Source organism: Lolium rigidum, chromosome 5 (assembly GCF_022539505.1).
Source record: "Lolium rigidum isolate FL_2022 chromosome 5, APGP_CSIRO_Lrig_0.1, whole genome shotgun sequence".
NCBI classification, from domain to species: domain Eukaryota; kingdom Viridiplantae; phylum Streptophyta; class Magnoliopsida; order Poales; family Poaceae; genus Lolium; species Lolium rigidum.
In genome coordinates this window covers 243,236,322-243,247,983 of record NC_061512.1, presented here as the reverse complement: position 1 = coordinate 243,247,983, position 11,662 = coordinate 243,236,322, and the positions used below count along the sequence as shown (strand labels likewise).

At 44.5% G+C, this 11,662-nt stretch overlaps 2 protein-coding genes and 1 pseudogene across 2 annotated transcripts; 1 reads left to right on the top strand and 2 right to left on the bottom strand.

Moving 5' to 3' along the window:
• Positions 1–2,125: 2,125 nt before the first annotated feature.
• LOC124651330 lies at positions 2,126–2,958 on the bottom strand. The gene is made up of 2 exons (XM_047190424.1): positions 2,932–2,958; positions 2,126–2,368 (listed from the first exon to the last, which is right to left on the bottom strand). The coding sequence occupies exons 1-2, from the start codon at positions 2,956–2,958 to the stop codon at positions 2,126–2,128; spliced, it is 270 nt and encodes an 89-aa protein (XP_047046380.1).
• Positions 2,959–3,854: 896 nt separating this feature from the next.
• On the bottom strand, positions 3,855–7,292 carry LOC124654618 (3-dehydroquinate synthase, chloroplastic-like). The gene is made up of 8 exons (XM_047193613.1): positions 6,961–7,292; positions 6,719–6,869; positions 6,458–6,625; positions 6,145–6,371; positions 5,175–5,298; positions 4,352–4,414; positions 4,112–4,255; positions 3,855–4,024 (listed from the first exon to the last, which is right to left on the bottom strand). The coding sequence occupies exons 1-8, from the start codon at positions 7,254–7,256 to the stop codon at positions 3,893–3,895; spliced, it is 1,305 nt and encodes a 434-aa protein (XP_047049569.1). The 5' UTR covers positions 7,257–7,292; the 3' UTR covers positions 3,855–3,892.
• Positions 7,293–9,896: 2,604 nt separating this feature from the next.
• On the top strand, positions 9,897–10,412 carry LOC124657364 (annotated as a pseudogene).
• Positions 10,413–11,662: the final 1,250 nt, after the last annotated feature.

The following is an 11,662-nucleotide window of genomic DNA, read 5'->3' as shown; positions in this document are numbered from 1 at the left end:
AGAGGGAGGAGGCGACGTCGCCTTCGACGCTGGTGCGCGTCAAGAAGGAGCCGGTGTCTACGCCGGCGACCAGAGGGCGCAGCAGCGGCGCCCTCGTCATACGCGAACAGCCTTCCGCGCCGCAGAGCGGCCGGAAGAAGACGAAGAAAGAGGCCGCCGCAAGCCAGCTCGCCGAGGAGGAGGCGAAGCGCGCGGAGGACGCCGCGATGGCGGAGGCGATCGCCGGTCGTCGCACGACATGGAGGAGGAGAAGCGCGCGGACGACGCCGCACTCTGGACCGGGCGAGGCGCGACCGGGAGCGCGAGGAGGCGGAGCGGCGAGCCGGCGGCTGCTCGGACCCGGCCGCCGCCCGCCAACTCGCCGCCCGCGCCGCTCCAACCGCCAACGACGATCTCGCGCGGTACCGCCGTCCCGCGACACCTCCATCCGGCGTCGCTGTCCCCGTCGTCGACCTCGAGTCCTCCGACGACGACCGGTACAAGCCGTCCCCGGGTGGGAGACACCGGCCGGGCGGCGAAGCAGCCGAGCCGCGCAGCCGAAGGCCAACGACGACGGCTCCGACGACGACGGCGGCGACTACACGGTGTTCTACCGCCATTTCGGCATGTAGAGCGCCGTGTTTTAAAATTAGCGTTTGCATTCCCTTAGCCGAATTCGAAATATAGTCGAATTCGGCCTCTATGTATGAACTCCTCCCGTAATGTAATAAATATCATTAAATTTAGTCTATATTCACCCGTTTTTAGCCGTAGTTTGTCAAGTTTCCGTTTTTTAAATTCGCATCGTCGACTTCGCCTGGGCACGCGGCTGGGAAACTACTACTCCCCACGCCAAATCTTCCTCCAATCCGGACGAAAATTTCGCCGGATTTGGGCGTGGGGAGCGCCAACGAGTGGGGATGCTCTTAGTTTCAGTTTAAAGACTAGTAGCCTAAAATTTCCACGACTGTGTCAAGCTGAAGATCTTGTGGTTGGTGCTTAGGAATAGGCGAATAGCATCCTCACCAAAGTTAATTTCATTAGGAGAGGATGAGCAGGTTTCTGTAGGCAAAATGACACTGTTAACCACATGTTGTTTTTGGGTGTGCCTTGTCCAAACTAATCCAGCAAGTTGTTCTTTGTGCCTTTGGTTTGGTCAGGCCACCTGGCAAAATGATATGACAGTGGATTGGATAAATACCTGGCAAAATGATATGACAGGGGTTTGGTCAACCCGTTCATGGATCGTCGGTAGCTTTTTTTTTACCGTGCCCGAGACAAAATCGTGACGAGGTTGTAACAGTATTCTAATTCAGTACTAATGTTGATTTACTTGGTTGTGTGCCTTGTGTTAAGAGCCTTTGGATCATGCATTTCGTCCTTGAGCTCAGCCAGCCAGGCAAGGCAAAACCAACCAGGGGCAACTGACGGCTGAAGCATTACATGTATTGGCACTGCAAGCCCGCAAAAAGAAAAGAAAAAACAGCACCACAAATTCCCCAAGGTAGAAGGTAACTCTTATCAAGAATTTTCATAGGTTTATTCAGATAACGGCTTGGCTTCTCTTCACTTCATTGGCAATGATATTTACAGTGTGGTGGTGCAGTGCCTCCACCTTTTCTCTATGAGTTTGGTGGTGTGTTGGTCTCGAGTTCGGTCGATTTGGCGATCAGTGGGAGGCTGTGTGTCACTTGTATTTGATTTTGTCTCGCTTTTCTCTAATAATAAATCGGGTAGCTCTTTCTTCTATATAAACAGAAGTTCTGACTCAATAATAACAAATCAACCTGCCAACAACATCAATGCATGAATTTCTGCATTTTTTGTTCAGAAACAAACGAACGAACAAACAAAATATGACCATCCATAGTACGAACAAGATCCTTATAACTTTCCAAGAAAGATCATATATGAAATTTCAGTAGACACAACAAAGCCAGTACATGAAAGAAACCACAAGACAGCAGCTCCAAACATGGAACCGGATGCTTATTCATAGGCATAGGTTGAAACCAAGAAAGTCCCCAACTCAACTCAAATGTATGGAGCAAGGTAGATGCATATGCATATGTTGGCGATGGATGGAGCAGAGAGAGAAGCCCGGGGTCTCCTTCCATGGACCACGACGATCCGACACTTGATCGATCTACTCGTGTTTCGGGTCGGTGGGCACGTTGTCGAGCGCCTGCATGTAGTCGCGGCGCTTGGAGAGCCAGAACCTGCGCACGCCGTGCTGCGAGTAGCGCTTCCCTTCGTCGTGGTTGTCCAGCACCCCGGCCGCCCTGTTCTGCTTCGTCACCCTCACCTCCGGGTTGGTGGTGATGTTGCGCACCAGCTGCATCGCGCAGATGCCCACCGCCACGCCGGTCGTTGCGAACAGCGGGTACACCTGGAATGTTTAGTTTGCATCGTCATATCATAGCAGATCAACATGGTGAATTATGATGTTATTATTACTGCGGACAGATGTGTGAATGTATTCATCGGTTTCAGTTACCGCTACATTTTGGTCATTGCGACCTTTTGGCTATGCCACAAATTGAATGGCATACGCATTGCAACAACACATATATGGGTAGTAATTAGCAAAGGATCCTCCCGTATGTTGATCGATTTCAATAACGTTTTACACAAGTGAAACACATTATATGTTTGCAGCGATACAATTTTATCTACAGTAAAAAAAAGTTTAGGATCACAATTGGATCAGATAACTTATCATACCAAATAAACAAGAAGAAAGGTACTGTTCGAAAAAATAAACAGAAACAAGGACACATTTTGACCATGCGCGTTTACGGCGACACCAAATCGATGCAGTGGTGTTTGCAAATGTAGAGGGGAAAAAACTAATGATTCGAAGAAACAAACAGAAGAAAATCAGCAAAAAAAACTCAGCGCAGTGTGCTTCTGTTGCAACTGGAAACGTAAGAATCAGATTGCATTGTTTACCTCAGGTCGGATCCATCGAGAAGCCATTTGAATCGATTTGATTTTTGTTACTGTTTCCTTTTCGGGAGAGAAGAGATCACGATGGATCGATGGGAATGGAGAATGAGTGGTGAGTAACTGCCTTGTTTCCCTCAGAACCTGCTAATAGGAATACCTTTTCTTCCATCCTCCTATTTATATCCGCAGACAGTTGGAAACAGTTTTTTTTTTCATTCAATAACAAAAGTGTGAGAGTTTTTTTTAGGTGACAAAAGTGTGAGAGTTGGAATGACATTACACGTGCGGACAGGATCGGAGTAGACTGGGCAATAATGGCTGAAAGCGTTTTAAGTATCAACGCTGCAGTCTTGCAGCAAGCAGCACGACACATTACCGATCCAAAAAAGGTGAACGGAATACGTAGGCCAATATAAGCAAAGTACTGAACTAAACACTACTGTACTTTTTTATTTGACAAATACTGAACTAAACACTACCTTTTCATACGACAAAGACAGAATTACACGGTACTATTCAAATAAGGCGTGCATTATTTTCGTCTATTTATAACCCATAATATCTCATCTGAATCGAACACTCTCACTGCAAGAATTCTGAATCTGAACTATGGCAGCATGTGAGCCCACAATGTGCCTTCAAAGAAACAGTGTTTACACCGAACACATGTCACTAAAAAACTGAAAGACCTCGTGCACAGGTTTATTATGATAACAGTGACTCGACGGAAACATTGAAGTGAAATTCTATTATTCAAAATGCTTGGTCATAATTGCTCAGGCACGGTGCCGTACAAGACTACACAACCTGAACCAACCCCTTACCACATTCCATTATTTTCAACCAAAAAATAAAATAAATAAAGATAGCATACAATGCACACACACCCTCTCTTTCTGATACGATATTACAGCCTATTATAGTATACAAAAGTCTTGACTCCTGAAGTTCCAACTGAGAAGGATCAGTTGTCGCAGAATGCATGAAGGGTTTCATCCAGGGCTTTCCTGTCGTATTCGCCGGTGAAAACACAGCCTCCCAGAGGTCCTTTCAGAAGGATGAGCCTCAGCAATCCATCCGCAACTTTCTTGTCAACCTGATGTGTCATGCAAGAAATTCAGCAAGACTGCTCTTCAATACTAAAAAAAGAACAATCTGGTGTCAGTATTAATAAGGTACTTACAGCCATGATGTTTCTGAACTTCTCCACTGTCATGCCTTTTGGCGGTGCAACAGGAAGCTTGGCTTGGTCTAGTATGTCAAATGTTCGTTTTTGTATGGACTCGTCTATCCAGCCCAAACGGTAAGACATATCAGCTGCCATAACCTATGGTAATGCCATCCCAGGAGCAGAAGAACACAGTAAGGAAACAAGATGAAATCATGATTAAGAAGTGGCAATCAAATATTTAAGTGATCTTACTGTTCCAGCAGCGACAGCCTCCCCATGGAGCCATTCTCCATAGCCAAGACCTGTTTCTATAGCCTGGCAATTAAATTGAATGATCAGTGAGTAACAGGGATGCTTGACAAAACAGAAGATTGTTATCAAATTCCCATAAAAGTGGATGAGGTTGCTTAGTTTCTTCTAGAAGGGTGCCCAAATTGTTAATAAAAAGTCATGTAACCTTAAAATGATTCTAAAGCAATGGCCACAAGACAACTCACAACTGGAACCAGGTTGCTTAGTCTTCTCTATTTTCCCTTATATTTGCCAGGATGTGGAGACAGACACTTTATAGGATGGTGCATCTTTAAAAAAATGAATTCAGGATTTCCGGTAACAAAAACACATACCCCATTAAACTAATGTAGCATATAAACAAAGGAGATACTGTGCAAAACTAACATCAAGAGAATGTTCCATTAACACAACTTTGTTTCAGATTGTATTCACTAGTCCTATAACAAATTTTCTAAATGGAACCCTAATGATACATCCGCATGCACTCGACAAAGAAAAGAATTGCAGATCACTATGAGAAACATTTTGTGAGTTGAAGCAAACAGAAACATTTAATGACTTGAAGCAAACGAATACAATTATATGCTGTTTAACTTTCTGTTTTAACATGAGATAAACTATACTACAGTAGTCCCTACGAAATGCTTCAACCAAGCATCAACAAAAATAAAACAAACTCTCACTGCCTTGGCAACTCATCGAAGTATGTTTACATGGAACATCATAATGTTATACAGGTTAACTTAAACATGAAAAGCAAATGATCAGAGATTTTACATACATGACCAAATGTATGGCCCAGGTTTAGTGTTGCTCGAAGGCCACCTTCCCTCTCGTCCTGAGCAACAACTTCAGCTTTGTTTTCACACGATCTCTTTATAGCATAGGTCAGAGCACTTGGTTCTCTACAAACATACAATTAAAATCATGATATAATAACAGAAACATGTCAAATACACAGATTTATGATCAACCCCAGGAGAAGGATATTTCACTTATTTAACAGATAAAGGTGACCAGTGTGCTGTTAGAATAACTCACGAAGCAAACTCTAATAATTGAATAATGGAATGCTCATATGGCTCAATATGATTTCATCCATGGGAACAGGACAGCAACGCTAGCCATGTGAAGTTAAGAATGACATGTACATCAATTATCAATTATAAATTATCTGTAGCACATAGTATGATTTGCCTCTATGTTCTTCCAAACTAAGCAGCGTTGCATTTCAGGTAATGCTGTTCAGAACATCAAAATTTTCCCAAAAGATTAAATTAAATCATGCTATTCATATGATTACTATATTTAGCGACTCTGCACCCCAACAAATGTCAGTATAGAACTGATCATGTTTCAAACAACCAGGATGCTGAGAACTATATGATGCAAAAGGGGCACTCGACTTCTACAGAAACGAAAAGAAAACATCCAGATCATAATCATACAGAAGATCACTACCAGAATGGTTTAACAAAAGCAATATTCAGGGCCTAAGGCTCATATAAACCATCAAAAGACAGGGCGACAACATAGGGGCTCCAAATATTTCAAACTGGAAAGGGATGAGTAAACTTAACCAGTTATACTTGTATGGGCTAAAACTACGAACAAAATTATGCTAAGAAGATAATTAGAACCCATAACCCCTACACCCTGATGAGTAGCGCCATACAGCAACCACAGATCTAATGTAGTCACACATCTTTAGGCGCTAAACGCTAATACCAATCTGAAAACCTGCCTAGTACCTCGCTAGTATTGCCGCCATATTCTTCTCCTGCCACTCAAAGAAGGGCGCGTCTCTTATGAGCCCGTACTTCACCACCTCAGCAACGCCTGAAGCCAGCTCCCTGTCGGGCAACGTATTCAGCGTCTCCGTGTCTATGAGCACACATTGCGGCTGGTAGAACGCCCCAATCAAGTTCTTCCCCAGCGGATGGTTAATCCCAGTCTTGCCTCCAACAGACGAATCGACCTAAAGCAATTCATCCAGCCACATATTAGCACCAGACCATATGTCCTCGAACTCTAGACAGAAACTGAAATCAAGCTTAGGAGGACCTGGGCCATCAGAGTCGTGGGTATCTGTATGAAATTGACGCCGCGGAGGAACGAGGCGGCCGCGTACCCGCACATGTCCCCGATGACGCCGCCGCCTAGCGCGACGAATGTGCATCTACGGTCCAGCCGCGACTCGATCGCCTTGTCGAACACCTTCATCAGCGTGTCCTGCGCATCGCGAGTGTTTAAGTAGCTAACTACATCGAAATGATGAATGAAATGGAGTAGATGGACGAGGAAATGGTGAATCGCCATACGGACCATGTCCTTGTACTTCTCGCCGTCGGGCAGGACGACGCTCTCGACGGACACGTTGGGGTTTTGGTAAGTCAGCGCCCAGGTGACCTTCTCCAGGTAGAGCGGCGCGACGGTGGTGTTGGTCACCACCAGGACCCTCTTCCCGATCACATGCCTGCGCGCGCGGGTTAGACATCACATCAGGAATGATCAACTGAGCACACGGAGTCGCGAGCGGAGCAAGAGACCGTGGTGGATTCGAGTACCTCTGCAGCAGCTCGGGCTCGTCGAGGAGGCCGGGGCCGATGTAGATCGGGTAGCTCCGGTCGCCGAGGTCGACGTCGACCACGGTGGAGACCCTGGACACCGCCGGCGGCTGCATCGCGGGGGCGGCGCTGGCGGCGACGCCGCGGCGGCGGCTCCGGAGGGCCCTCGCGGGGGAGGCGCGGAGGGGAGGGCGGGACGAGGAGGGGGCGGAGGCGGCCGCGCGGGGGGAGATGGCCGCGCGGGAGGTGGAGACGGAGGCGGCGGCGGCGAGGAGGGAGGAGGCCGTGGCCGCCATGGGGTCGTCTGGTCGCGGAACGGGGACGGCGACGGCGACGGCGGCGGTGGTTGTGTCCGGTAACTCCGGTGGGGAGTGGATTTGAGGCGTGGTGAAGTGGGGTAGGTGGGAGAGGAGCCCGCGAAGAGTTTGGCAATCGATCTGGACCGTTGGATGGAGGAATTGGACGGCGGAGATGGATGTTTGGTTGGTGGGCGCGGGCACGAACGGGTTCACGGCCTCACGTGCTCGGATGGTTGGTGGAGACGCCGGCTCGTAGGATTGCTCGCCATGGCGGCTGAAAAGTGGGGCCGGTTGGTCACAACCCCATTAAATTTGAACTAACATACACTACTCCTCTACTTGATGGTGAAATTTGTCGTGTTGAAAACGTGCTACACACATTCTTTGAGCGTATTTCCCCCTCTTTTCTACTCCCTCCGTTCACAAAAAAGGTGTCAACGATTTGCTTAAATTCGAATGTACCTACCTACATACTAAAGAAATATCTAGATACATCTAAATTTAAGCAAATTTCTAACATCAATTTGTGGTAGCACGATTTCCGCCCCTTCTTTCTCCACACTCTGCCACACACGCCCAGTCACTTTTACCCTGACAAGGTACATCAAATTTCGTGGAGAAAGACACGCGCGCACCGTCACCCGATAAGGGCATGTACAATGGTGATATCTTAGCAGTGCCACGTAGGATAAATGTTGAGGTGGAGGAAAGAGAAAGATAAAAAAAGACTTTGCCTTCTCTTAGCTAAGAGATCATCTCTTAGCTAAATCTCTCTCACCACAAATTTAGGATATCTCGTTGCTAAAGATAAGATCAAAAAATAACCCATTATACATCATGTTTTTTTGTTATATCTAGATTATGTGGCAGGATTAAGATAAGACACTCTTATCAACCATTGCACATGCCCTAACATGAGCATATATTTAGTCGTACGTACCGGACGAAGCCACCTAATTCGAAATGACCGATTTATCCATTTTTAGTCTATCTTCCTGTGTAGTCATCTTGCGGTTCTTTTGGATTGGTTCTTGGGAGCTCGAAGCTCGTCTTGCACAAGCTGCCCCCAGAACACTCTGAAATCCGCACTATTTTGTCAAGTGCCTGGGTCTAAAACCTGAGAAGAAGTTGACATATTTATAATTTTGAACCTGCAGCTTGGTTGTGGGAGAATTGTGAATCGTGGTATATATATTTCATATCTCTTTGAAGTTTGAGCTGCGTCTGTACAAAGATGAGGAAGAAAATAGAGGCATGTTTAGTACACACGGATTTGGTGGACATGGGTGTAGGTGCACCCATTTTTTTAAAAAAAATCATACAAAATGCCTTTTAAAGTTACATGAAAAATTTAAAATAAATTTTGGTATTTACATATTATCTTCATACTTACTCGTATCAGTTCTCAAGTGGAAAACAACCATATGTGGCCTATACAAAAAAAAAACAGAAAATAGAAATTTGTATTTTTAACAGTACAATTTCAATCATTACAGTGTCATTTGCACATTTTTTATTTTTATGTAGGTCACATATAATCTTATTTTTTCTTGGGAATTGACACGAGTAAGTATTAGGATAATATGTACATGCAAAATTTTATTTCATTTTTTAAAAACTTTTAAATGATATTTTTCAAGTTTTAAATAAACGGGTGTGCCTATACCAATATTCCAGTAGCTATTTCCGCATGTTTAGTGTGCATAACTATTTTGCTCAAAAACCAGTCTACTTCTGGGGTCTCAAGTAATCAATGTTTGCAGTTTGCAGGCATAAAGGTTTCTTTCATGAGATGATTGTAAAGTGCTCAGGGTTCGGTGACCACGCAATGTGTTGTGGATTGCGTGGGGACAGCCATCGGGATCAAAAGGTTGATAAAACTCAACCTGTCAGCTGCTACACACTGAATCAACCTGTGTCTCTTCTTGCTCGAAAACATTGTGTGTGGACAGATTGAACCATGCATTAACTTTTGAATTGTGTCCATGAATGAAATGATTATTTATAGATCATATAGATGTAGATGCGGTACACTTGTAAATTGGAACAGAGCACAGATAGTTTGGGCCTAGATCCGTTGATGTTATGTGCTATAGATTAGCATCTTTTCTTACATGTTTTTGTGCTCCAGCCACTTCCTATATTTCAGTACTTCACAACGGCGGCATGTGATATGCGAGGGCTGACCCTGGGGTAGAGCATCCTCTGTCCCCTTGCATCAGGGAGTGGTGGACTCGGTGGATTGTTATGGAAACAAAAGAGCTGCGGCAAGTGCAACATACTCTAGTACGGATGCAAGTGGGATCACACACCTCGTTCATTCGAAAATTTCTAGTATATGTAGCAGTTGCTGCTTCAAACCCCGCCAATGCTCTACATTGGCAACCCTAACTTGCTGCTTCATAGACAAGGTGCCGCTTTTTCCATACAAACAAACATCTTGGTAGTACTTCCTTACAAGTCATGGCCTCATGGGACTACAACATAAGATGACATAGATGTCTGACCTCAGACGTACAAGAACAATCAGAGTACATACATAACACCAGCTCCAGCACTTCATTCTTCCGCTAGCCACGGTTGCTTCAGGATGTAGAGGACCCATCAGGAAGCTTTGTCTTCCTCTTCCTGCCAAGGATGGACGCCTTCTGCAGCCTCGCGCCTCCGACGCGCCATTTCTTGAAAGCGGTCATCGATTCCCTGGCGGAGTCGAACACTTCACGACAAAAGAAGATATCTCAAGTTCTTAACTCAAGCAATAGTAGTAAGATAAATGGATGTTGAGTAAGATAGTAGTGCAGCGAGGAGTTTATTGTACCTCGAGCTTCTTCTTTTGTTAGGCGTGGGGTGAACTTGGGCACTGTTGTCGTGGAGGAGCTGTGCGATTTGCTCAGTATCTCCTTGTACCTGCTTACGAACGCGTAGCGCAGGAACTGGCCAATGCTCTTGTCGCTCACCCTGTTGATGTAATCATGCAAGCAAATAAAACATTAAGGGATATGATTAGTTTTGACGTTTGTGAAACAAAGTACAACCTAAGTGAAAATTCATGATAACTGAATCAGGGATATGGCAAACTGTAGGATGACTACTGTTTCACCAAACTTTAAGGTAGACATCTGGACTACCTCTGACAGCCTTACAGACCTCTGAATTACCGGAGCATCCACTGTATACATGTGTCATATCTCAACCCAATGATTAAAAGGCACTCAACTAGTCTAAAAGTCAGTAATTGGCGCTCCACATCGGATGTACTTTGTTTTGAATTCTTATATGGAAACATGTTATTCAGTACTACTCCTAGTCCACAGCTGATAGGCAAAAAATGCAGAAAAAGATATAGACGAAAACATTTTTAGTGCAGTATTTGCATTATCTAGCTGTTATTGTGGATAACAGTGAAGAAGAACAGTGTCTTGTTCATCAGGTTAATGGGTTTTCATTGCTCCATTGAAAAATATTGGCTCCAGTTCAGACGCTTTCTGAACATCACTCAATAATAATATATAAGATGCCCAGATATCACTAGATAATAACTTGATCATATATCTAACTTAAGCTTATGAAGTACCAAGACAATAAAGAATGAAATTTCACATAATTAGGAAATTGAGGAAATTGAGAGAACAGCAGTGAGGACTGCCTCTCGCCACATATGGAAGCCAGGCATGCAGCCAAGCATGCAAGTTGAGCAATTCAGAGCTTCCTTGGCATGTTTTCAGAGAAATTAAGACCTCTAAGGTGGCGCCAAACCCAAGAGAATGTGTCATGAGTCCATGTTACAAAATGGTGCACATTTGTACTGTAATTAACATACATCATATCTTATCTATGGATCATTAAACATTTTTTTCAGAAATCACCCGCACCATCTGGAAATACCCAAATCCCAGATAAAATGACCAATACATGGTGAAGTGATAGCACCACAAGTTCACACTATGTGGTACATGCAGGCATGCAGCTACTAACATCCGATAACTTCTTTTCTAGTGGACACAAAAATTTAAGGCAAAAACACAGGAGAATTTAATATCTGAATTCTTGAAGATACAGATTATGATGATTGTGGTACAGTGTGCAGAGTATGTCTTCGAAAAGGATAAACATCCAGTAGTCGTAGATTTGGGGAGACTTAGCTATGGTTTATTCAACTCATAGCATCATATGTGATCATGGAATCAATACATGTCAAAAGCAAATATTGGCCTGGTGGAACCAAAGTCATTCTTCAGGTCTATGATTATATTCTGTACAATGGTAGTAGGACCACGGTAATAATAGCAGAATCAGCAGGGAACTATATCCAAAGCAACCATATACTATATTATTCCAGTTAAAATGAACATGAACTAGACCCGGCACCTCATAACTTATGCAAGAATGCATGCCTGAATATT